The sequence below is a fragment of the Schistocerca piceifrons genome, chromosome 1 (genome assembly GCF_021461385.2).
Source record: "Schistocerca piceifrons isolate TAMUIC-IGC-003096 chromosome 1, iqSchPice1.1, whole genome shotgun sequence".
In the NCBI taxonomy this organism is placed as follows: domain Eukaryota; kingdom Metazoa; phylum Arthropoda; class Insecta; order Orthoptera; family Acrididae; genus Schistocerca; species Schistocerca piceifrons.
Window position 1 is genome coordinate 1,006,498,204 of NC_060138.1, and position 27,742 is coordinate 1,006,525,945.

The window sequence follows — 27,742 nt, forward strand, 5'->3', positions numbered from 1 at the left end:
AAAGTTAGATATAGTGGGAATTAGTGAAGATCAGTGGCAGGAGGAGCAAGACATCTGGTCAGGTGCCCTATAAATACAAAATCAAATAGGGGTAATGCAGGAGTAAGTTTAATAATGAGTAAAAAAACATGGATAAGCTACTATGAACAGCATAGTGAACGCATTATTGTAGCCCATGCCCACCATATTAGTACAAGTTTATATGCCAACTAGCTCTGCAGATGACGAAGAAATTGATGAAACATATAACAATGCCTAACCGGAGAATAACCGCGGGATAACTAAACCGGTGATTCTGGCAGGTTTAGTGAAGTTAGCTGGTGAATAGGTGGCAGGAGAATTAGTGATGACAAGATTGTTTGTTAGAATGAGGAAGCAGAAGAAACGGGGACATCACACAAATTATGAAAGAACATGACGATTCCAAATTTATATAAAAATTTCGTACTACAACTTTTCGATCTCATGCTTGAGAAACTGGAGCATATGAATGAAATGCGAAACCATTTGCTAATTTAACGCCTTTTGCTTGTAGTAGGCCTAATAGGCATATCATATTGGTACTTCGTAAATTATATCTTGTCGTGTTATAAAAATTACCATTTGTGCCCAAACAGTCTCGTTTATTTGGTGTGTGTTACAATTGCTGCAACATTAGAAGGGGCTATTTTGCTTTATCTAGCAAACAGTGACAAAATATACATAATCAGATCGAGAAACCACACCAGTCTTGGGCACATTTGTATTAACAGCTTTTTCAGTATTAGACAACGACATTTCAGTGTTTCATGTAGCAAAATGGTTGATGATCTTTGATGAGGTAATAGATTCTTTTGCAGAAAGGAAAGCACACCATGTAAAGCTGTAGCAAGATTAGAGAGGAAAAAATGCCAGGAGCTAAGGATTGAAGAAATATGTACTGTCTTGCTTGTCTGTTGTCTTTACTGGCGTTATGTATCCTACAACTAATTTTATGTCACATAAAACAGCAAGTTATTAGCTAATAGGCAATAAAGAGTGCAAATTTTCTGAAGATTACTTGTTCTCCTAGTTACAAATAATCTCATCTAGTAATAGTTGTGAGAGTTTTTTTTTTTTTAAGAAGAAGAAAGAAAGAAAGAAAGAAAAAAGAGAAAAAAAAAAAGAATAGGGGCAGGGGCAGGATGTCAAGCGGGCTGACTGGGAGCAGTAGAGGCACCACAGTACATTTTGATTTCCACTCTTCTGAATATAGTTTGATGGCTTCATTATAAAATATACATGTTTAAATTTCACAGAGCGAAATACAGTGACGTCTGATAGAAGGACGCTGTGTGAAGAGGCGTGGAACTGCACTTTGGTACACTTAAGACCAAGTAATATGTTGTACATTTCCTCGAACACACGTTTTATGTATCAAACTCTTCAATAAGATATGCGCTACAAAATGAACCTATATTTGAAAATTAAATAATTTTTTATTTTATTTTTTATTTCTTTATTTATTTATTTATTAATTTTTAACGTCCTATCTCAAATGCTTGAGAAGGGGGCGGGGCGGGGGGGGGGGGGGGGGGGGGGGCACTGTCTAGTATTGCCCCTGTTCGGAAATATCATCGATCTGGGGCTGATGCACAGTTCAGTCTGAGTTATAGTGGGGAAGCGCGTAGTCTCCACATGACCCGTGTTTACATTTAGTGATTTTGCTGTTTCCTTTTAGTTTACTGCTCTCATGTCAAATGAAAACAAGACGGATTTCTGTGGCCAGGAGCTATCAAGTGAATTAAAGTACATTCACATAATTACAGAAGGCTAAAATATGTTATTACTTGAAGGTTTTATTTTATTTCCACCTTTATGACAGTCAAGCATTAATCGCCTTGCAGAACACTGAAGTTATTTTTGTCAGTTTGCTAAAGAAATTTGGCTTTTATTAATCCTTTCCTCTGAGGTAGTCAATGTATTTGAAATGAATTGTTTAATCCCACACTATTGGTTAGTTTCAACTGTTCGCTGCATTTCAAGTGCACGTTTTCATCTTCTAGCACATATGGTATTATACCATAATTAAGAACCAAACATAGATAATACACTACTGCTACTTCAAGAACATTTAGATCCCAAAAACCACATAAGAAAACTTAATATCAGGTCAAAGCATGCTTCATTGGGAATCTGGACATACGAGTGTGTACTTTAAGTATACACTTTAAATGTAAGATCTTTTAATGTCTGGCGCTCTCTGGCAACTGCTGAAATGAACCTATTTCTATTAGGTCACAGGAAAATATTGTGGTTGGTGGTTTGAAAAGTGTTACTCTCAAAGTAAATTTCCTTTTATGCAAGTTGAACTATTTGTGAGAACGTACGATGAATTTCCTAAATCACAGAGCGTTTGACTCTCATTTAAAAACCAACCCTTTGATGACCTGCCATTTAGAAGACCTTTGAGCCTAGAAGATCAGACATTTATGTCGTTATTAAAAATTTTACTTGCACATTTGTGTGATATATCTTAGTATAACATGCACAGAAAAGATCAACATTATATGTGAAAGCTTATTAACATTAAAGACCAACCGTATATGTGAAAGCTTTCCTTTTCTTGCTTATATTAATTTAAACCACCAACTTTTCCTGTTTGTGTGTTCGCACTACTTAACAGTGATGTTGCTATTTGCTGACTACATCACGTGTCTTATGCCCTGATTATCCGCTGTCATTAGCTGGCGAGATCATGACATGAGCTATGACTGGCTTATAAAAGTGCATTGCAATCTCGATTTCAGTGCTTGGGAAAGTAATATGTAGTGTTTGGTGGAATTCAAATTTATCCTTTCATAATACAAAGCTATGCAGCAGAAATGTTGCTGCACATCAAAGATCTTTTCAAAATGTGTTTTTTCCCCTGAGTTTCGTTTTCTGAAATGCGGGGTGTGGTGTCACCACCAGACACCACACTTGCTAGGTGGTAGCCTTTAAATCGACCGCGGTCCGGTAGTATACGTCGGACCCGCGTGTCGCCACTGTCAGTGATTGCAGACCGAGCGCCGCCACACGGCAGGTCTAGAGAGACGTCCTAGCACTCGCCCCACTTGTACAGCCGACTTTGTTAGCGATGCTACACTGACAAATACGCTCTCATTTGCCGAGACGATAGTTAGCATAGCCTTCAGCTACGTCATTTGCTACGACCTAGCAAGGCGCCATTACCAGTTTATATTGAGATTGTTATTAATGTATCAACAAGAGTGATGTACACCAATTATGGATTAAAGTTAAGCATTCCAGCAGCAACGTATCTTATTGGCTATATTAATTACATTGTCCTGTTCCAGACCTCATGCCAGTCTGCGTGAGCTTAAACGCGTGCATTTCGGCCTCCTCTAGCAACACGGTGTTGGCTCTTCTGCCAACACATCACGGGATATTCTACGCCTGTGTATAGAATCTTAACCATTCAAAGGATTGATAAGTTTTACAGTTCTGGGGATAATATACTGTCACTTAGCACGGAAAAAGTGTGTTTTCACCCGGGAGATAGTGTATTTCTAACTGGGAGAATCCGGGAATTTTTTTTATTTTAATTTTTTTTTTATTTATTTATTTTTTTAATTTTTCTCCACGTATACACCCTGTACTATTTCTTCTTCTTCTGTTTCTGCCATCTTCAGAGTGAATCGACAGACTGAAGCTACAGTACTCATTCTCTCATTTTAAATCACAGATATCCAAGCATTAGAGACTTTGATTGGCAGCAAAAAGTATCCATGAACAGACTCTGTGGAGACATGATCATACGTAAGGAACAAGGAAGAAGGCAAAGAGAGATTTAAATTCTTACCTTTCCTGCATGAGTGGGAAATCTCTTGAAAAATAGATCGGATCCTCACCGAGCAAAAAATTAAAAGTAATTTTTCATTCTTCGCTGAAGACAGCAACACTTCTGGGTTCCGTCAAAGATGACTTAATGCCCCACAAGGCAAAGGTTTAAAAGATCCTTTGCAAGAGTGGCCTTTTGAACATCAGACTGATTGATGTGTTGGTAATTGAGGTGGCTAAGAAAGACTAACACAGATCTAACACATGAATAATTTTATTTACGATATGTACACTTAATAATTGATGTGTCCATAACTTTGAATTACTGTTGAGTTCTTTGGCAGTGATGACTTATATACAAGGAGAGTAATTTTCTTGACAGAAACAAATAGTCTTCAATGTTGATACAGTCTGACAGCCTCAGACTAGTAGTTGTGCTCATTAGCGTCATGCTATGTTGATGTATTTACTCACTGCAGTCTTCTGCTCTAAGGTTAATACAAGTCTAAAGGTGCAGTGCTGAAAGTCTGAGTGTGATTGCTTAAAAAGATGTACTGGCCAATCAGAGCTGCAGGCAGTTAGGTCATATTAATTTGATGTCCTGTGATGGGGAGTATGTGCGTCAGCCTCCTATCGAAGACAACAAGCGATGGAAGAGTGAGCTCGCCAATGGTGTGCTGGGTTGAGATTTAAATGTGCTGTCACGAGTGTAGTTGTGCAACACATGGTGCACCAGATACGCTCTATAAAGATGCCAATGATACCATATTTGTTGCCCCCCCCCCTCCCCCTCCTCCCCTCCAAAAGTGCACACCATTGTTGCATAGTGTGTGTGTCGAGGTGACGTGGGGGAGGTCTGAGCCATGGTGCTGCTAATGGGTTTGGCTGTAGCGCAAGGGAAGATGGCACCAACCAACCAGCATCCTGACATTTGTCTTAAGAAATGCTAGAAATATCTGCCAAAAAAGTGGAAGTAGGACTTCCACCCAGTGGCACTGCTCAGGATGCAGAAGGCTGTATGACTGATCCGGGCTCAGTGTCTGTGACTGCTGTCACTGCAGCTGTGGGAGCAGGCAGTGTTCGATCTCCAAGATTGAGTTGTTGGAGGACCCATGGGCCGGGACATCATGCACGGCAAGAGCTGCTCAGGGGCAGTAGGCTGGCAGCCTGGTTGTGTCTGAAAAATGAAAGTCCACAGCAGGTTCACTATAATAACAAAAACAAATTGATAGGTGCCCAATGCATTGTGAATGGTTTAATAAGCCCAACCAGATGTCTCAGTGACAATGCCAGATTCCCAGTTTTGAGGCTTGTTACAGACATAGTAGAAAACTTAGTACTTCGTGTGTGAGGTAGTCAGCATTAGCAACAGTGTGTTGAGGCTGAAAGAGATGCAGCAGAGTGCACTGCCAACTACCATGTAAGAGCTCTGCTTGTGTAGCGTTGTGAGCAGGCATAGTGCGAAAGGTGCTCTGAAACAACAAGCATTTACCCTTGAGTGTGAAGCACAAAATTTGGACATTTGAGCCATTAAAGTGTGAAAGAAACATCCATCTTCACTGTTCTATTGAGGAGAGACCAGTGCCATTTGGATGTGTTGAATTCCATTTTGTTGGCAAAATTGTTGAAATTCTGATGAAGAAATTGTAGCAAACATTTTAAGCAAAAGACCAATGCAAGTGCCAGCGCTAGTAGTAGAATGCATTGGAATGCCAAAAGGATATTTGTGGTATGCCTCAATGCTACTGAGCCATCATTTGTTCCAGAAAATACCAGCAAAATAAATATGAATACATTGCCTAGGACTGTCAGGTTGGGGCCAATTGAAAAATTCTTGGTACGGTGCTGCCTTGTCATCCACATGTGCACAGCAGTGGGCAGTCATATCTTCTGTATGTCAAGCCCAAGCCACAAACAATGCCGGCACACTAGCTGCCTTGTCCTAATGGTTACCCTGTGCCCACTATGCAGCAGTTTCAGCAACTATTGTTGCAAACATGTGGGAATCGGGGCTCGCGTTTGTTCATTAGCAGAATGCAATAAAATGACACTTTTCTGAACAGAAAGCCCGTTGCATTGTGAATGGTATTTGCGAACCACTGCAGCTGAGATTAATTTTGGATTATGAGGCTAACACATTGGAATGTTGTACTGGAGCAGTCACTGTGATTGATCTAGTTCAGTAGCCTGTGCTATCTGCTGAGAAACAGTGGGAAAAGATTGCTGTACTTGTGAATCAGAATGATTAGTTTGAAGACAAGAAACTTCTGATGCATCAAAACCCAGATCATTTCTCATAGGTATGTGAGAGAGTGTGCCTGTGTTTGCATTCTGTTCTGTGGGACAATAAAGAATTTTGTATTGATAATTGGAAACTTGTAGTGACGAACATTGCAGGTTCTGTGATGTATGATTTATTCTTTTGCTTGGTGAAAGAGAGCAGTCAAGAGGCTTATGCTTCAGTCACAAGAAAGAATTTTCTACCATGCAGACATTGATGAAAATTTGTGACATGTTGAATTATCAGTAAAGCTCCCTTTCCCAGCTGTCTGTATTTGACTTGAGCATTCTTCAGTGCCTTAGGCATGAATGCTATGCAGCAGTCCATTGCCACTCTTGTGAGATAAAACTGACCCTATTCCATGTGTTGATGTGTCAGTTGCAAGCACTATTGATTTCTGCAGATCAGAATGCCTAAGACATGGACAACTAAATAATGTATGTTTCAGTTTCTGAAAAGATTGTTCACAGTCTTCAGTCCATGTAAAAGGAACATTTTTACGCCAGAGGGTGAAGCAAAGGAACGGTTATTTGTGCTGTATTCACAATGAATTTGATGTAGTATGTCAGTTTGTCAAGACCAGTTTGGAGTTCCCAAACATTGTAGGAAAAGGTAATCTCCATATGGCCTCTAAATGCTTAGTCAAGAGACAAGCACTGTGGGTGTCAAGGCCAAGTCCCAAATATTTGGTTTCGGTATTGAAAAATGAACACTTACGTAAATTACACTCAAGTCCTGCATCAGTTGAAACTTGAAAAAGAGACTCAAAATTGTTATTTATTTATTTACTTACACGTCTAGTTCCGTAGAACCAAATTGAGGAGCAAATCTCCAAGGTCATGGAATGTGTCAGTACATGAAATTACAATATAAAAGTAATAACAGATAAAATAAAATGTTTATGACCCCAAAAAAAGTTGAGCCATAAGTGTAAGTAAATGCAGTCAACAATATAACACAGGCATGAGCTTAATTTTTCAAGGACCTCCTCGACAGAATAGAGGGAATGACCCACGAGGGAACTCTTCAGTTTTGGTTTAAAAGCACATGGATTACTGCTAAGATTTTTTAATTCTTGCAGTAGCTTATTGAAAATGTATACTGTACACCTTTCTCACAAGAGTTAAGGAAGTGTGATCCAAATGCAGGTTGGATTTCTGCCTAGTATTAACTGAGTGAAAGCTGCTATTTCTTGGGAATAAGCTGGTTAACAAGAAATGACTGTAAAGAATATATATATTGAGAAGCCATTGTCAGAATACCTAGATTTGTGAATAGGGGTTGACAAGACATTTGCGAACTTACGCCACTTATTGAGCGAACTGCTCATTTCTGAGCCAAAAATATCCTTTGAAAATGGGAAGAGTTACCCCAAAATACAATACCGTGTGACATAAGCAAATGAAAATAAGCAAAGTAGATTAATTTTCAGTGTGAATGATCACTTACTTCAGATACTGTTCAAATAGTGAAAATGGCAGCATTAAGTCTTTGAACAAGATCCTGAATGTGGACTTCCCATGACAGTTTACTATCTATCTGAACACCTAGAAATTTGAACTGTTCGGTTTCGCTAATCATATGGCCATTCTGTGAAATTAAAATGTCAGGTTTTGTTGAATTATGTGTTAGAAACTGTAAAAACTGAGTCCTACTGTGATTTAGCATAGTTTATTTTCTGAAAGTCATGAACTTATGTCATGAACTTTACTATTTGAAACAGAGCCAATGTTGCACACAACATCCTTTACTACCCCAACACTGATGCCTGGCAGACCTCCCATTTGAACATGCCCCACTCAGACCCCACACCACAGCCATTGAGATTCTGTCATGATATTTGTCCTGATGCAGTGATGCCATCTAAATAATTGTAATGGGACAGAACTCTCAACATCACTTATTCAAGAAAGAATTGAAATAACGCAGGAGCAGAGGTGCTTCTGAAGCGAAGTTGCTGATATTGATACAAGTTGACATGCACGTTACTCACCATACATTTTTCCCCCACCCCCCTCACCAAGGGGAAGTTGAAGATAAGCACCAGCTAAATAAGTTTTTGAATGGAGTCATCCACCAGCTATGCAATTCATAAGCTCATCAGTATGTGAGCATTAGCTAAATCAGGTTTTGAATGGAATCATCCACCAGCTATGTGATTCATAAACTCATCAGTATGTGAGTGTTAACTGTAAAGTCAGCACAAAGCCTGCTCTTCCCATTTGCCTTTCTTGTGATCACAAGGGGTAATTCCCACTAACTTGCAGAAACAGCTTTCAAAACTCTAACTTGTCCTCATCTGATGAGTTGAGAAGCACCTTCATTGAGAATGGTGTAGGGTACCTGACAAGTGTGATAAAACTTCTTCGCATAGCCCAGTGTGCTGTCAAAACAAGTGTCCGTATTTTTCATACAACTGATGAATACTGGCATGAGAAAGTTGCATATCAATAGTGTGCACATTGTGCTGAATATATAAATCAAAAGCATCTGTGCCGAAAAATACTGGAACTAGAAAGTGGCTGAGCTACAGTGAAAGGCACTGGTGTAGTCATATATCTATATTTTGCTTGCAAAGCACTTGTTTCAAGAACAAAGGTACTTTCGCCATGGTAGACCTGTGGTGCATGCATGATTTTTGTTGTTGAAGGTGTCTCAAATGTCCAAAAGTATTTTGATTAATCAGTGTGACAGAAACACCAGTATCTTAACTGGAATGGTACAGGTGGACTGCAAATCTACAGAGAGATGAACAATTTGCAGTTTGTCCTCTGAATGTGACTATCTGTTCTGATTTGTGGAGGATTGTCTTCGTCTGATGTGTGATTGAAGAAATATTTAGCTGTACATATATTAGAGGAGAGCTCGTTAGAGAGAGGCAAGTTTTGCACTGTGTGTTTCACTGTGCAATTCCACCATTTTCACCCATGATTCTTGTGTGGATTGCCAAGAGGGGTGAGTACAGTTTCAGAATGAGAGTTCATACTTATTTCCATTTCCCCTTGTTGATATTTGTGTGGAACAGAATTTACTTTGTGTTTCTTTTGCATGCACTCATAAATTCTGTGTGGCAGAGAACAGCTTTTGCGAACATAAGTTACATAACATTTCATACCAGATAAGAAAGCCACTGACATGTTGCACTGTATTTTTGCTTTTGCCTGTGGCAGCAGTTACCAAATGCCTTGTGAAACTGGGGCTACTGCAAGCAATACACAAAGAGCATTGCAATAACAGGCATATTAAAATCAATTTCAGCAAAGTCTTGCACTTCCTGGGCTTTGATTACTGTAAGCACATCATTAAGACCAAGGTTGCAATGTCTTAGAATCTCAGCCCATTGAATAATGGCATCATGAAGCATTTCATCTTGAAATGAGGCTCCACAAGAGCAGTTACATTTACAGTTCCTAATCATGCTCTTGAGTTCAGCGATCCATTCCTTGTAAGACTGATTATTTTGATGATATGTACAGAAAATTTAAAACTAGTAGCAGGTACACGAATCTGAGTGTCAAAGAAGTCATCCAGTTTCCTAACAATGCCTTCATAGGGTAGGGTTGGAGGCTCTAACTGAGGGAAAAACTTCCTATGCACATAAAAGTGTACCATTTCTACCATGAAAAAAAAAAAAAAAATCGTGAGTCACCTAATATACTGTACGCTGTTCAAGCTGCAAGTGGTACACTGTCCATTCCTCAGGTTGTGCATCAAAAGAACAAAGGCGAGGAAGTGGCATCTGGCCTCTGGTGTTGTATGCTTCAGTCATTATTGCCTGCTGGGTTTGTTGTATGTCAGCAAGCTGCCCATAATTGCTAGCAAGGAGTTAATTTGTTGGCTCTGAAACTGAATAAGTGCAGCGAGTGATTAGGCTGCAGAAGTCACCATTGCATACAGAAATTAAAGACACTGTAAAATATATTCCTCACAAAAATTATGAATTTCCAGCAAGTGCCACACTTAAGCACCAGACTCCTCTCCAATGAATGTCTGATGTTTCGGTAATTGAGATGGCCAAGAAAGACAATCAGACATCTATAAAAAAGGTAACACATTAATAAGTTTATTTATAATATGTACACTTAATAATTGAGATATAGAGAACTTTGAATTGCTGCAAGTTCTGTGTAGCTGGTTAGGTGGAAGGAGAGTGATATTCTTCATAGGAACAAGTAGTCTTCATTGCTGATACATTTCCATGTCTCTGAGTAATAGTAACACCTAATAGCATCATGCTACTTCATGCTACTTAGATGTATTTACTCACTGCAGTTTTCCTACTAAGGTCAATACAAGTCTGCAGGTACACTGATTCTGGAGATGAAGCTCTGAGTGCATCTCCTTAAAAAGATGGGCGCCGCACCTATCGGAGACAGTAAGCGATGCGAGGGCGAGCCCGCTGGTGATGCGCTGGTGAGGCATTTAGATGCGCCACCTCCTGCACAACTGTGTGCACTACACCCAGTACAGTCTTCATGAAAGATGCTTGGAGTACTGTAGGTGCACCCAACTCTTACAAGCCAGTAAATCACACTGAATTTACGCTGGTAACTCTAAACAGTACAAAAATGTTGAAATTCTAGTGTTGACTTCATCTTTTTGGGACCCTGCCAGTAAAAGCAGCAGTTGAAATTAATTTTGTGAAGAATTTAATTAATAGAGATAGCAGTTTCAACCTGAACATATTATGGAATCCTGTGCTTTCTTTAATAAATACGCAAAGATGTTGCTACAGTGCAGCTGACAATGTCACATTGATTTCCCAGTGTAGATCAACTGCATAGTGACTGGTTCAACTTAAATATACTCTACCACCGATCAACGTCTCTGGTGCTTGTGTATCTCTAGTTTAAAAGGATAGAATGAGTACTGTAGCTTCAGTCTGTTAGCTTACTCTGAAGGTGGCCAAAAGGTAGAAGGCTGAAATATTGGAAGAAGAAATAAAATTTGTGCGGCTGCACTCACGGCATTTACTAGATTTACTGCACCTCAAAAACATGAAGATGCACACAATACTAAGTTTTTTTCAAAACTGGCGCATCTCACCAGATCTCTGAGACCCATGGATACCATACTGACTATTTTGCTGAAAGAATTCATACTCATATCGACAGATCAAGTATGTGTTGCTACCAAAATCAACAATGCCTGTGGAAATTTTTTAGCAAGTTGGCTTCCACCTAGTAACATCTAATTTATTCTCATAAAAGAGTTACTATGATCATTGCAGAACTTCTTGTGTAGATTGAGATGTCTCCTCTCATCATTCTGAAAATTATAGAAGTAATGCCAACCTTTCCTTAGTCATAAAAATAAAGTGAGTGACAGATCATGCAGTCCTGTGTAGTTATTTCTGACCGTCAAATCTTCTAATTGCTTTTGACCATCAAATCTTGCTGCAATATACTTCTGTTCATAACAGATACTTCGGAAGTTACTTCAGTGAAACAAATTTTCACTTTGCATTACATCTATGAAGTGGTATCAAAGACACCCAAAATTTGAATTTTTTGTGCAAATTTTAGAAATCTTCTACATATATTACAAATTACAAATCTCGACAGGTGTTCCTGTCTGTATATGAAGCCTAATATCAGTAAGGATTTTGCCACAGTTTTCATTAATAGACTGATTAATGAGCAAAGCTTTTGTATACAATTAATTGTCACTACACCAGACAAGTTGTCCAGCCGTAGATACATAGCACTACCCATTTGAAACTGGACGAGTTGCTGGTGGTGTTATATAACTCTGTAAGCTACTTTTATACAATATCTTTTCTTAACAATATTATGAAATGGATACACCAGGTAGGAATGCCAACAATGTAGGAAAAGATAGATGGCTACTTACCATAAAGATAACACGCTAAGTCGCAGGCAGGCACAACTGAATAAGCTTTCGGCCACTGCCTTCATCAGAAAAAGAGAAACGCACACCATTCATTCACACAAGTAAGTACACCTCATGCAACTTATTGTGTTATCTTCACAGTAAGCAGCAATCTATTTTTTTCTACATTGTTTATGAAAAGGACAGATTGTTACTCACTGTAAAGACAACACATTCAGTTGCAAACAGGCATAACAGGCCATCTGAATTCTCCCCTCCCCTCCACCACAAGCTTTTCTGAACTGTGTTATCCTTGCAACACATCCTCTGCTCCCAGAATCATCCCAGCCTCAAGGCTAGATTTGCCGTAGATAGCAGTCGCACACGTGTGTGTGTGTGTGTGTGTGTGTGTGTGTGTGTGTGTGTGTGTGTATGTGTGTGTGTGTGTGTGTGTGTGTGTGAAAGTTTGTGTATTTTTCTCTTTTTTTTCTTTTCTGAAGAAGGCTTTGACCAAAAGCTTATAAGTAACAATCTTTTCATCATCATGCCTGCCTGCGTCTCAGTGTGTGTCATCTTTAGGGTGCTTAGCGATCTATCTTTTTCATAGCATTGTTGATATTCCAACCTTGACTTTCCGTTATTTCATATCTTTGCTTAAGTTTATCAAAGCTGTAGAATACAATCAACAAAATATGTTTTTCTACAAATGGTTATGAGTACACAGAAATGTCGCTAGGCATCTCCCCATACATTCTTCTTGAGTCAGTGCGGTAAGTGGCTGCAATCTGAGTGGGTTGGTGTGTTGTTGGTGAGCATTTTCTGTTGTTGTGTGTCCATGAATTTGTGATTCTGCAATGGCTGACCTGAAAGAGCAGCATGCCTATATAGAGGAGAAAACATACACAGAGGATGTTTGGGAATGACTGGGTACTTGCATGTCTCCATAGGGTCTGCATTATCAGGAATTTTTGATGAAAATCAAGATGACAGTTGTCCTCGACCTGTTGCACTGAGCAGACTTAGCTCAGTGCGACTTCTTTATCTTCCCCAAGATGAAAATCAAGATGACAGAGTGAGGATTCGATATAGTGGAGGAGATTCAAGCAGAATCACAGAGAGTATTAAACAGCCTAACAAAGATAGACTTTCAGATTGCATTGCAAAACTAACAGAAGGTGACTGTTGAAGGAGATGGTTCAGAATAAGATCTCAGCAAGACATAATAATTTTAATCTTGATCATGTTGTGCTTCTTCAGCTGATTAATAAGAATGTTGACAAATTCACCAAGGCTGTTGTTGTGACTCGCCGATCTTTCAAAGTGCCGCCGCCCAGTTACGCGCGTCCTCTACATGCAGCGCTGTCTGCCAGGCATGCAGCAGCAGCGCCACCTAAGCGGCCAGCCAGCCAGCAGCTGCTAGACTCGGACTGAGTTATGATTTGACTGTTAAAGTGCACACACGTCTTACTCTGTTTACTTGGTCTGTGACTTTCATGTATTGCGTCTTCGTTGAAATATATTTGTTCAACTGGAAGTTATAACAGCTGTCATTTTTTCATTCATTTGTTAAACCATGGCTGGTTTCATTCTATATAAACATTTTTAGGTGTCAATGTCGCAGAAATATGCAGTGTCTTGATTTATAATGCTGACTCCCTCAGTAAAACACTGAAAGGTACATGTTGGTATAAGACAGCTACAGTGTTTCGCATTGTTGACTGTGTTTTGTATAAACACAGCCAGCAGTAAGTGTTAGGTACAAAAGAAGATGCAGTGCTATACTGAGCTGGATTGGCCTGACACAGTTTTAACATTTCTGCTGCTCTCGAAAATTGCCACACAGTACTCCACATCTTCAGTGAACATCGCCATTTTGTTTTGGCTCCTTTATCAGTGTGCTACAGTATTGTGCTGCAGGGCTTTCAGTGGGTACCAGCACTGCAGATATGTCTCTGCAAAGTAACAAAAAATTGCATAATATTAATTAATTATATTTAATTTAATTTACTTAATTTGTTATATTACTTTTTAAAGTGATAAATTGAAACTTTATGAATACTCCTCATAGAAATGAGTGACTAGTCTGTACACCAGAAAGTGCTTTCGATCTATGAATTTGAGAAATGAGAACTGTCATGTTACAGTGTCCATAATCCTCAGAGTAATGCATAAAAAGAAATAATTTATCATTAATTACATTCAAGATATTGTACACAAAGCCAAAAATATATCGCTGCCATCCTGTACCCCATTCCTAGTGAATAAATAACACATTGTCTTAAATTCTCAGTATCTTGACAGAGAGTGCTTCACTTTATCATTCAGTTAACTATACAGTTTGTGTGTTTAGTTTAGAATTGCAAATATTTTATGCACACCACCCTCCTTCCTATTACAATGGAGCAAGGTGGTATATGGGTTGACATACATTTGGGAATGGGCAGAATTCAAATCAATCTCCTTGCATCATAGACTGGAACTAAAAAGGAGATAATGAGGTTTAAAAGAAAACAAAAGTGTGAGAAAACAAATAAATGGAGTGAAAGGTTCAAAGATTAAGAATTATCTGAAATTCTATAGTAAAAACTGAATATCCAAAACTAAGAGAGCCGCTGATAGAGAAAGGAGAAAGGAAGATTAGATTCTGATATCTCACTAATGAAATGTCATCAGAGACTGAACACAAGCTTAAATAGGCAGATAATTGGCTGTGGCAGCAACCTAAGCATTCACGAGAAGTGATAGTAGGGAAATCCAAACCTGGGTAGGTGTTTGAATCCTCTCCTCTCGAATGCAAGTCCAATGCCATTACCTCTGTATCACTCACTCAGTCCGCTGTTTTCCTAAAAAAGTTAAGATAAATGGTAGAAGTCATTCCTTTAAAACTGAAATATTCAGTTTCCTTCCCTGTATGTTTCCAATTCAAGATTGTGCTTTGTCTCTAATAATATCGTCATCAATAGGCCATTAAACCCTTAATTTCCTTACTTCCTCATTCCATACATTGCATAGAAAATGGAAAAGAATAGAAAACTATTTTTTTTTTTTAGTATTGAAGTGTTAGACTAAACAGCTATTTCCATTCTGTAGTAATAGTATAAACATATATTTTTACAGCTGCAAGAATCAGAAGAAAAAGAGATAATGAAATGCTCACAGTGCAGTTACAGCACTACCAGACCATATCTCTTGGAAAGACATTCGAAGGTGCACAGTTCAGATTTTTCGAAGAATCAACTTGTTTATGAATGCTCAGAGGTAATGTTTATTCCTCTTAAAATGTACAATTTTATCCACACACAATAAAATTAAAGTCATGATTCGTAGATCCTAAGTTAAATTATATGCTGCATTTTGAAAATCTAAACAGTAGAAATGGAGGGCATTTTTTGTCATCTCTGTCCTGCTGTCAATTTTTTTTTTTTTTTAACCCATTAATTCACATACTGAAATGTTTCAGGTGAATCATAGAAGGTATGTAATAATGTATAAGCTAGAGGGCAGGACGAAAAGTCACTTTTATGTTAAATTTTTAATGATGTCATGTTGACATGAATGGTACACTGTGATACATTTTGGAACAGGTCCTGAGAAGAGAAAATGGATTAATTAATAAAAAGTATAGGATGCTATTTAAAAAAGATGTACTTGTGTTCGTATCTTCATAATGAACAAAGTTACAAGAAAGGCAATCATGTTGGTTAATGTTCGCCCAGTAGCCACACAACATTTGCTTGGTACATTTCTTATTTTGCTTTTAGACAGAAATTTATTTGGGATGGTCAGTCCTATATCAGGAGGCAGAGCCCTGACAAATGCCAAATTTTGCTGTAATTATCATGCCGCGGGCCATTTTCCTCTTTAGTGCACATGGTGACACATCATCAACCAGTGCTGATGCAGCTGGTATGAGCTATGCAGTGTCAGATCAGTTACATAATGCTGCTGAGCTCTTGATACCATCAGCCCAAAGTGGATAAGTGTACACGTAGCTACCTGATCGACAAGTGATAGTTGTCTCATTAAGTGATTGTAAGGCAGGTTTTCTTTTGCAGGGAAATATGCTATCACCTTGAGGAGTAAAGTGCTGAACCACTTTGTTACTGAACATGGAAAGAGTAACAAAATAATTTAAATCAAAGAATTTTCTTCTATCTATACAACTTGATACTGAAGAAATCACTGCCTGGTCCTGTATCTAACGTTGCACATGGGCATCTCACCTTTTTCATATTTGTGGAAGGTATCATTTGCAGATGTCTTCCAGGATGGTGACTGTGTGGTAGAAAGGGACATACACATCACACACTTCAGGAAAGTGACAAGTGACTTCCATACTTCAAGACAGTAGCCTGTTGGCACTAAACCAGGATATTGTCCGGAGCTACACTCTAGAGATAAAAATGAGCTCTGTATATTTGCTTTAAACTCGCCAGTAGTTGTACGACATCATCTTCAAACTCGCTGTCTCCGTATGCTTACAGACTGAATTTGCCAGCCTTTGCTGCAATCAATTTAATTAAATACTTGTCACTTTGGTTCTTATCAGGTACAAATGGACTGTACCAACATAGAAAGGAGAGCAAGCACACAAGTTCACAAGTGTAACCTAGGACTTGCGATATTGCCACTACATACATAACTGAAGAGTATGGCCATTATTATATACCAATACAATGACCGATTGGTTGGCGGTGGTTCTGGCAGGAAGTAAATAATTTTGCAGTAAAGGAGACTTCTCATCGAACAGCAGAAGTGTTGAGTCTTCGATAAGCACAAACGAAAGAGAATGAAAACGTGCTAGCTTTTGGAAGAAATCCTACGACGAGCTAGAAAATATGCCACACACACACACACACACACACACACACACACACACACTGGTGTGCAAAACTTAAGGACAAAAGTAATATTCTCATGTTGTGTCACTGCCAAGCAGCTCAGTGAAACTTGGACCATACATAAAAAGAACTGCTACAGTATAGTACAGAAGGTAACTGAAGGAAAAACACAGTGACACAAACAGAAATGACAGCTTATTCAAAGATAATAACTACACTGAAGTCACTGCGACTTATAATGGTCCCCTACAGATTACAAAAGGTGGAACTTGGTTCTTAATAGGCCCAAATATAAGATACTGTTGCAACACTGATCTAAGTTTCACTTTATGATCAGTATCACACTGATTGAAATAGCCTTGCTAGAAAATAAAATAAGTATTAGGAGTGCAGAGCAGAAACAGAAAGGAAAAAAGGAACTCCACACTCTGTGGATATCAAACCACACAAGTGTAGACCCTTGTAGAACTCTTAATCTTATAACTTATATCACAACATCTAATAACAACTACACTTGTCCACAATTTAACACAACCGTGCCCTACTTACACTTCCCTACAGTGCCGTATCATACACTTGTCTCCATTCCTGACATATTTTACACTGAAAGTGAAAAAGCGGATGGACATAAAACCAGGAAAAATGGAACCAAGGACCCCATAACAGGCTACAAAACACATGCTGCTACTTAGTTGCATTGCAGATGATCGTATCACCTTTGCCAGTACGGCTTCGAACCCAGAATGTAGTGGTGCATCGACATGAGTGGTCTCACGTATGTCACTGGGGTGTTATGTCCCACACTGGACTCCAAAATGTATTGATGTGATGGTGCAATGACTGCTACAGCCGTTCTTCTAGTGGCTGGGATTGCAATGGCTCTCTCATCTGGGCATTGTGACTTTGTAGCATTGACAAGGGTTACAGGTGTCTGTCAGAGATGAAGGTGACTGCACTGAGACAGATGATGTACGTGCAGATAATTTATTTTTCCAGCAAGCTACAGCAGCTACAAGTGTGAACTCTCATATGATTGCATGACCAAGTGTTGACCCACGTCATCCATGTTCCAAGGGCATGGTCAGGCATTGACCTCGGGGCCCACAGTGGCAAGAAGCAGAGTCAGGAGGACAGTGGTAGCTGTTGCCTCAGTAATGCAATGGCCTTGTGTGATTGATATACTTAGGTAGTACTTTGTCAGATTCGTCAGCTTTATGTTGTTATTACACTACTGGCTGGGCTGCTGTGTCCCATCTAGCTGAGGTGACTGATGGGTGCTGTCAGGTGCCCCATGGCTCAGTGACTGGGAGGACATCAGTTCAATCCTCGCCCATTCTGGTGTTGGCAACAAGCAGGAAGAACTTTGGCTGACTCTCGGCGAAGTCACATAGCATTATACCAATTCGAAGCCCAGCTGTAGTGATCTGCCAGCCTGGCTAAGTGGCCAGGTTTTATACAAGACAAGCCAGGTCTTGTGGCAGTTGAGATCACATAAGCAGTCCACCAAGTGCCATCAAAATCTCATGAAGAGCCAGTCATTACCCCAGCAGAACTGCTGACATGGTGTAAGTGCTAAATTTGTAGGAGTGGGAAAATGTTCAATGGGCTCTGGCTCATGCCCTTATTGCTACAGCCAGAAGGATTTGAAGCCTCTCTAAAATTAATGTAAAAAAAGTGGTGCCTTGATTTGAAATGTATGCAACCCTTAATGTTAGACTCATATTCACTCTCTTTCTGATCTCTAGTGCACATAGTGACCCTGATTGTTCCAGTTATGAGTAGTAAACTGCAGACAATCAGGAGGTCAAAGATGGAAGTCCAAAGTAAAGAAAGAAATCTGCAAAAGCGTGTATAAAATGAGGGAAAAGAAATGAATGGCCCTGTATTTGGACAGAATGACAGATCACCTGACAAACAAAATGTGTAATTTTAGCTGTTACCTTTCTTTTGAAAAAGCACATTTTGTCAGCAATTTGTTGGGTATGATGCAAGTGTAACAATGGGGTTTGGAATTCCTCAAAAGGATGAAAATACAGAAGATATGGAAGCAAGTTTGTGGATGATGAGATCTGATCCCTCAGGTTTTCTTTGTGTGATTGATTAATTGTGTTCTGACACATATTTAACTGAGACTTTTAAGGTGTTCTAGTAGATCACACTGTTGTAAGCAAAGACCAGTAGGGTAGTAGCTGACTAACTTTCATTATTTTGATATGTATTCTACCATGTTTTTCATACAAATGAACTCACTGCTGGCCTTTGCATAAGTATCAAAACTGCCAGTTGATTTTACACGACAAACAAGAACATGGCAGGGCTGTACTGACAGTATCTACTTTGTATGTGTTATCAACATGTGAACTACAACTCTGTTGGTTGATATGATCACTGGATCTTGTGAAACCTTAGTCAAAACTGAAGAGGGTCTTTTGTTTAGGTACTAGTTCCACATTTGTTTATGTAATAAACACAAGGACTCTGAGGGCATGAGGTAAAATTTAATCTCCCATTGTAATGGATGTATCAAGGATGTATTGCATCCATGGTATGATTTTCAGTGGTACACATTCAGTGATTTTTTGAATATAAAAATGTGTGAAGCAGTTGCTAATACTCATCTCCCTGTTTCTCACATTTTCAACATTAAGTGTATACTTCTTTTGTTTTACTTCTGCATTGTAATTTCTTTTCAGTGTCCTTACAAAGCTAGTCGAAAAGAACATTTGGATCGACATACTAGTAATGTCCATGGCTGCCATCGTCCTTTCCTGTGTCATCATTGTGGTAAAGCATTTAAAAGGCCGGATGCATTGAAGCAACATTCAGCGGTGCATCTGAATCATCCTCCTTTCACATGTCCTACATGTGATAAAGGATGTCGATCTCGAGCACATCTCAAACAACATTTGGTATGTGAATCTCTTACTTTTTCTGCTAATGCAACTTAAAAAAATACTTCACGACTACATAGTAGTTCATTTCAAGTCTGCAAGGAGGAGGATTTAACTTACCCGCCCCACTGTATTAGTCGACAAAGCAAACCATAGACCTGTTGGTAACATGAACTAACTTGGTTACCAGGTACAGTCAACTTTCACTTCAGTGTTGCGCACAATATTACCCCGCTGTTCCATTGCTGATATGTATAAATTTGTTATTAAGCTTTAATTTCTGTGAGATTATGAACAATACAAAGAAATACCAACTTTACAAAAACTTCATGGTTTTTGTCATACAGAACTTGACTTCTATATGAGTAAGGGAACAGATAAAACTGTTCTATCTGTAGAGTTTGCTTTTAAAAGTGCCAGAATGAAAGAGACACTATGTGCAAATGAGACAGCATAGTTTAAAATATTAGATTTTCTGAAGGAAAAAGAAAAGCAGCATCAGAAGTAAAGCAGCCGCTAGAAATGCTTTCTCAAAGCTTTGCCACGAAGTACAGCTATCAGCTACCTGAACTGCCCACCCATAAGCATCCCCTGTCAAAAACCTCTCACAAATGACATTTCCTCTTTGCCATTCCACATTTCAGGCAAATCATTAAATTTCCTAATGAAATCCAGTGGATGCACTTTCCCATATGGTTCAAAATTATTAAATTTCTTACAACTAACAAATGAAGGACTGTTTGGGACACTACGTACTCTATGCTTTAGATTTTGTACCTTTTCCATCTTTTTCTCCATTTCAGCCAATTTTGAATGTACATTTTTATTTACTTTTACCATTTTTTCCTCTACCAATACTGCTCACTTGGTTTCTACCTCCGTTTCTAAATCATTTTTAACCTGATCGATTTGGTTCTCAAGTTTAACCCTGGTTTCAGCATAAAAGTTCCTGGCAGCTTTGACTTCGTCTTTACACTGTTATTCACTTGTCTCCTGCTGCTGCTGTTGCTGCAGTTGTCATCTCCATTCATTGTCTGCACTGCTGCGTTAAAATTCTCCCGGTGAGATGTCTTGTTTATCTCGGTCGGATATGTCCACGAAAGATATGTCCACCTGCTTGCTGATTGGCTGCTCCTGTACTGTGTGGCTGCTTCCATAGAACCCGCTCACTGATTGGCTGCTGTCCTACTGTAGCCTTGAAACCCATGTGCTGATTGGCTGTTACATCTCCTTCATTAAAATCACTGTACTGTAAACCGCTCTTGGTTTCACTGTCAATAAATGATGTAGCCGACAGGTGCACAGTTGCATTTCACAGTTCTTTACTTTCACTGTTCACGACACCCCCATTATACACAGTTAATATGGCCAGTCCAGTACTGGTTAACTTTGATAAGACTCATTAATAGTTTGCAGGCATATGTCATCATACAGCTACAATAGTTTATTGTTGTATATGTATGAGCAGTAAAAATCTAACCACACAGTTCTTGCAGAATAATATGGTACGTATTGAACAGACACTGTCATTGTTTTAACACACGGCCTATTTGTCTTACACTTATTTCACAGTTAAGTTGATGCATTGTTGTTGACCTAATCAGCACAGGTTTCTCGTCTGAAAATCGGCTGTGGACTGACTGTCTTGGGATCAAAAATCGGGCCTTTATATGTCATCACAATAATAGGTACTAAAACTATACATTGTTTGATGTTTAATTTACAGAAATTACAAGTAAAATGTAACTCATTAAATTAAATGAATACATCGAAGAATTGGTTCTTTTTAACACGAAGGTTAAGCCGAATTATTTGTTTAAACATATATAATCGTACAAACAATACTTGGGACAAAACTTGTAATTACTTTGGAATTAATTAAGAGCTGACTTTGCTAACATGTTTTCGAATAGAGCCAAATAAATACTATAAGAATCCTAGTGATTCTTTTTCCTAATGTTCATAATTATTACAGAATTTATATTTGCTTGTAAGTCAACAATAGAATTTAAGTCATGGAACAATTACTGATTTCACCCTTTAATAAAAGATATTAACTAGGAATAGTCAAAATAAATTGGGAAATTAATTACATACACACAACTAAGCACAAAATTAGATCTGGTGCTATATTTTTTAAAACTGAGGGCCAACCTTTCCCTTTTATGAAAATGCAGATTATACTCACATATGTTAGTGATAATTAGTCAAAAATGAAAAAATGAATTTAAGGAGGCAGATGGCAAAACAAGAGAGGAAGTATAAAGATCCCAGCTAGCTTCGTCACAGAATCAGTAAATGGATTTAAGCCCTCTGTCCAGACACTGTGTGACCATAATGGCATTGAAACAGAGAATTATGCAGAAAAGACTGAAATACTAAACATATTTTTCCAAAACTGTTTCACAGAGGAAGATTTCTCTGTAGTACCTCCTCTAAATAATCGGACTAATGAAAAATGATAGATATTGAAGTAAGTGACGATGGGATAGAAAAGCTTTTGAAGTCACTCACCAGAGGAAAGATCTCTGGATTTGTACTAATATGATTCTACATAGAATATGCGAAAGAATGGTCCTCTTCTAGCACCAGTGTACTGTAGGCCTCTGGAGGACACATCGTTCCCAGTGACTGAAAAAAAAATACAGGTCATTCTCATTTTCAGGAAGGGTCGTCAAACAGACACACGAGACTATAGACCTATATCTTTGGCATCGGCATATTGTAGCATTTTGGAACACGTTTTATGCTCACTTATTACAATATTTCTGGAACTGAAAATCTCCTCTGTAGGAATCAACATGGGTTCTGATCGTTTGGAATCCAGCTTACGCTGTTCATCAAAAAGATCCAGAAAGCAGTAGATACAGTTATACAGGAGATGCTTTGTTCCTTGATTTCTAGAAGGCTTTTGATGCAGTGCTGCATTGCCACCTCATAAACAAAATTTGAGCATGGAGAGAAGTCTTCAGACATAAAAGTAACTTGAGTGTATCCCAAGGGAGTCTGCTTTTTATGGATGAAACTGTTGTATACAGAGAAATCACAACACTAGAAAATTGTAGCAAAATGCGAGAAGGCCTGCAGAGAATTGCTCGGCACAGGGAGTGACAATTGGCCCTCAATATAAACAAATGTAATGTATTGCATATACATAGACAGAAAGGCCCATTATTGTATGATTATTCAATTGCAGAACAACCACCAGAAGTACTTACTTTTTTAAAATATGTGGGAGTATATGTACAGAGTGACCACATAAAACTAGTCACAGGTAAGCCAGATTCCAGACTGAGATTCTTTGGAAGAATCCCCAGGAAATGTAGTCCATCAGCAAAGGAGGTAGCTTACAGAACCCTCATTTGATCAATACTTAAATATTGCTCATCAGTCTGGGATCCGTACCAGATAGGATTGATAGAGCAAATAGAAAAGATCCAAAGAAAAGCAGAGAGTTTCATTACAGGTTCATTTAGTAAGCACGAAAGCATGACAGAGATGCTCAGTGAACTCCAGTGGCAGATGCTGCAAGAGAAGTGTTCTGCATCACAAATTGGTTTAATGTTAAAGCTCTTAGAGTGTACATTCCTAGAAATATGAACCAATGTACTGTTTCCTCCTGTGTGTATCTTGTGAAAAGACCATGAAGATAAAACTAGATATTTGAGCCCACACAGAGGCATACCAGCAAATGTTTTTCCTGCAAACCATTCATAACTGGAACAGGAAAAGAGGGAAGTGACAGTGTGCACAAAGTACTCTCTGCCACACACTGCAAGGTGGCTTTCTGAGTATAATGTGATGTCAACACATTGATTTCCTTGTTTTCAATATTTCCAGTGATACTGAGTGGAACAAATGCTGAACTAGCTGATGATCGTATGTATCACATTTTTATTAAAATGTTTTTATTCAGTAATAATATTCCTTATGATTATTGTCAATTATCATCGTACTGACAAATAACTTTTACCTTTTCATACCTTTTCAGTCTGTGCACTCAGCTCGAAGACTGTTTCTGTGTGAGCTCTGTGGAGCTTCGTTCAAGACTCGTGCTGTTCAGCGAAAACATATTCTCACGACATCATCATCCAAAAGCTTATTCATGCATGAATTGTTCCCGAAGGTTCAACACAAAGTATGCATTAAGACGCCACATGAAACAACATTTGTAAGTACCGTTTGATTAGATTTTTAGATTAGATTTACTTTCATTCCAATTGATCCATAGTGAGGAGGTCCTCCAGGATGTAGAACATGTCGGAAAAACAATAATACATGACAGATATTTATAACTGAAACAAATAAGTTAATGTACCCAAGTGGAATGATCGTCTTTTTTTTAATTAACACTATATAAAAGAATCATTTTACAAACACTAATGCACTGAATTTAAAATAAATTTTTCTTTATTTATAAGGTAATAATGCGCGCGCGCGCGCGTGCACACACACACACACACACACACACACACACACACACACACACACACACACACTTATTTACAATGAACATGAACACATTACTGCACTGAAATTGTGCAGAAGTTATATTGTACGAAGGGTTTATTTCAATAGTGGTATAAGCCCATTTTTGTTCATTTTGAGATACTGAGTCCTAAAGTAAAATGAGCACTGAAAAATCTGCAGTTGAGATACCAGAAATATTCAAGCATATGGCTTCTTGCTTGAGATGAACCTTTCTTTCTTTTTGTTTGGATCATTAATTTCAGAAGCATTATAGGAAGAAAGGCAGATGTAATGGACTTGTACCACTATTGAAATAAGCCCTACACACACACACAAATCAGTTGGTTCTACTGAGAAATTCATCAATGGAGTAGAAGGAGTTGGCCACCAATAAATCCTTAAGGCTTCTCTTAAACTGAATTTCATTGGTTGTTAAGCTGTTTATGGCTGCTGGCAAGTTATTGAAAATGTGTGTTCCTGAATAATGCACACCTTTTTGTACAAGAGTAAGTGACTTGTGAAGATTACTTATTTTTAGTGTTGATTCCATGAATTGTGCTGTTGGTTTGAAAAAGTGATCTATTTTTAATGACAAATTTCATTAAGGAATAAATATACTGGGAAACAGTAGTTAGTATCCCTAGTTCCCTAAACAGGCTTCTGCAGTATGCTCTTGAGTTGACACCACATATAATTCTTAGTGCACGTTTTTGTGCCTGGAAAACTTTAGGTTGGTTTGATGAATTACCCCAAAAAATAATCCCATATGACATTATGGAATAAAAGTAAGCATAGTATGCCAGCTCTTTCATTTTTATATCCCCTATGTCTGGCACAATTCGCATTGCAAATAGAGATGTGGTAAGACGTTTCAGCAGTTCTGTGGTGTGCTCCTCCCAGCTGAATTTATTATCAAGCTGTAATCCCAAGAATTTAACACTGTCCACTTCTTTTCTCTGGTTGTCATCGTATGTTAGGCATATACTCATGGGACACCCCTTACAAGTTCTGAACTGCATGTAGTGTGTTTTTTCAGAGTTTAGTGACAAAGTACTGGCTAGGAACCAGTGATTAATGTCCACAAATATTTTATTAGCTGATCTTTCTAAGACTACACTTGATTTTCTATTTATTGCAATGTTTGTATCATCAGCAAACAAAACAAACTTGGCATCTGGTTATGTTACTGATGAAAGGTCATTGACATACACACGAAAAAGTAAGGGCCCTAAAATGGAACCTTGTGGGATCCCCACATTTAGTTCCCAGTTGGATGATGCCTGATAGTTTAATACATGTCTCTTTCCTAATTACACCCTTTGTTTCCTGCCGGAGATATAAGATTTGAACCATTTTGTAGCATTTCCTGTCACACCATAATATTCTAATTTACTTAAAAGGATATTGTGATTTACACAGTCAAATGCCTTTGACAGATCACAAAAGATACCAGTTGCCTGCAATTTTTGTCTTATGAATTAAGCACATTTTCACTGTAAGTGTGGATAGCCCTTCTCAATATCAGAACCCTTTAGAAATCCGAACTGCGACTTTCACAGTATGTTATTTGAGATAAGATGGCTATAAAGCCAACTGTACATTACTTTTTCTAAAATTTTTGAGAATGCTGGCAAGAGTGAAATTGGATGGAAATTTTATGCTATTTCTTTATCTCCCTTCTTAAACAGTGGCCTAACTTCAGCGTACTTCAACCATTCAGGAAATATTCCACTGATATAAATTTTGTAATATTACATATCACAGTTTTAAATATAGTCTTTAGTTGTTTGTTCAAGATTGCTTAATGGAACACTTTTGGTTGAAACTTCTAGTTCCCAACAAGTAATGAGCCTCCGGAGAGCCCAATGTCTTAGGGAATATGCCATTGAAAGAGAGCTACACAACACATTGTGTCACGTAGAAATCTTGTAGATATTACCAAAGGAGATTTGAAAGATGAATGAGCTCCAGAGGGTATTGTTGATATGCAATATATTATGAAAAGGTTGAATGGGAATCTTGTAAAATCTGAATCCTTTATCCTTACCTTCAATAGCACGAAATTCTTGGAGCATATCAAGGTAGGTTTTCTCTTGCTTAAAAATGTCGCCCTATGTCCCCAACCCAGTGTGCTGTTTTCAATGCCAGCACTTTGGGTACACCACTTTAGGGTGTAAAGGAGAAGCCACTTGTGGCAAATGGGTTAAGGACACCCATGAATGTCTCATTTGTTCATCTCCTTTAAAGTGTGTCTATTGTTCTGCAGATCACCCTGTTGTCTAGAGTAGAGACTGTGGTGTCTGCCGTGAAGACAGGAAGATAATGGAGCTTAAACAATGAAGTGCATCCCATATAGTGATGCCAAAAAGATCTGTGAGGCTTGCAGCCTCCCACTTTCACTACATCTTTTGCACCCGCTTTTAAAAAGCCTATTGCAACAGCCAGTGCCTCTACACAAAAGGAGGTTGCTAGTGTCAGCACTACCATCTGCCTTTGTCAGTGCACATGTAAAGTTGGTGTCTTTCAGAGTCCATAGGCATGCCCCCTCCCCTCGAGAACCTCACAAAAAAAGCATAATAGCCAACGTTGCAGAGTTCCTGGCACCTTCAAAGATAGAGTCTGTCTGGTAAACAGTCCAGCACTGCCACTACCACCATTGTGGTAGGTCCTAGAAAACCTCCCAGACAAAAGTAAAAAAAGAAGAAAAAATAGCAAACGGGAAGCTTTCTCTGCAGGTGAAAACAATTTCTACTGCTTTCAAAGTCAATGTAATGTTGAGTCTGTCCAGAGCGATCATCTTGCCCAAGACTGAAACTGCACCCATCGCTGGCACCCCACCCCAGTGGATCACCTCCATGATAGTGGCTCCTATACTACATTGGAAGTGAATGGGTTCAGGACTCATGTGGAGGAACTGAAACTCCTAGCACAGCCACACCCCTTGTTGTTGTGTTTACAGGAAACACATTTTAAAGTTATTGATGCCCCTGTGCTGCGGGGCTATACTCTTCACCACAAGGATGACCTGACTGCCAAAGGAGCCATTGGAGGGACTGTTGTGTTTGTCAATGATGCGCACCACTCCTCTGTTCTCTCCGTGGTTACTGACCTACAAGCAGTAGTCTTTGAAGTTCACACGGATGAGAAGATCACTGTCTCCTCAATGTATTTATCCCAAAAAATATTTTAGACTCTGTGGCTCTCACAGGCCTTATAGAGCAACTCCCCCTCATTTCCCATACTGGCAGACTTCAGTGCTCACAATGCATTATAGGGCTCAAATCCTATTTGCTCTAGGAGTCAATTTTTGGAGTCTCATGATGTCTCAGGAGCAGTGCACCCTCATCACAAGCAATCCCACTCATTTCTCAGCTGCTGCCAGATCGCCCTCAACTATCGACCTCTCTTTCTTCTCTCCAGCCCTCACAGACTATGCTCAGTGGAAAGCAACTGTTGGCTTTCATTCCAGTGACCACTGTTGATGTGGATACACCTACCAGCTGGAGCATTACTAGAAGGGAAGCTGCTAAAGTGGAGGATCAGTACAGCTAACTGGATGCATTCAGGCAGCTTGCTGTATTTGAACACTGAGGCAGCTTCCAGGAGAGGGTGGGTCACATCACTTG

The 27,742-nt window shown here is 38.9% G+C and overlaps 1 protein-coding gene across 1 annotated transcript in view; it reads left to right on the forward strand.

Annotated features, from left to right (window-relative positions):
* LOC124796788 (zinc finger protein 12-like) overlaps positions 1-27,742 on the forward strand; it is a 112,743-nt gene that overhangs the window by 52,112 nt on the left and 32,889 nt on the right. Inside the window, exons 7-9 of the mRNA XM_047260727.1 lie at positions 15,032-15,172; positions 19,449-19,664; positions 23,638-23,817. Coding sequence (XP_047116683.1) covers positions 15,032-15,172; positions 19,449-19,664; positions 23,638-23,817 — 537 coding nt within the window. The remainder of the gene's footprint in view (positions 1-15,031; positions 15,173-19,448; positions 19,665-23,637; positions 23,818-27,742) is intronic.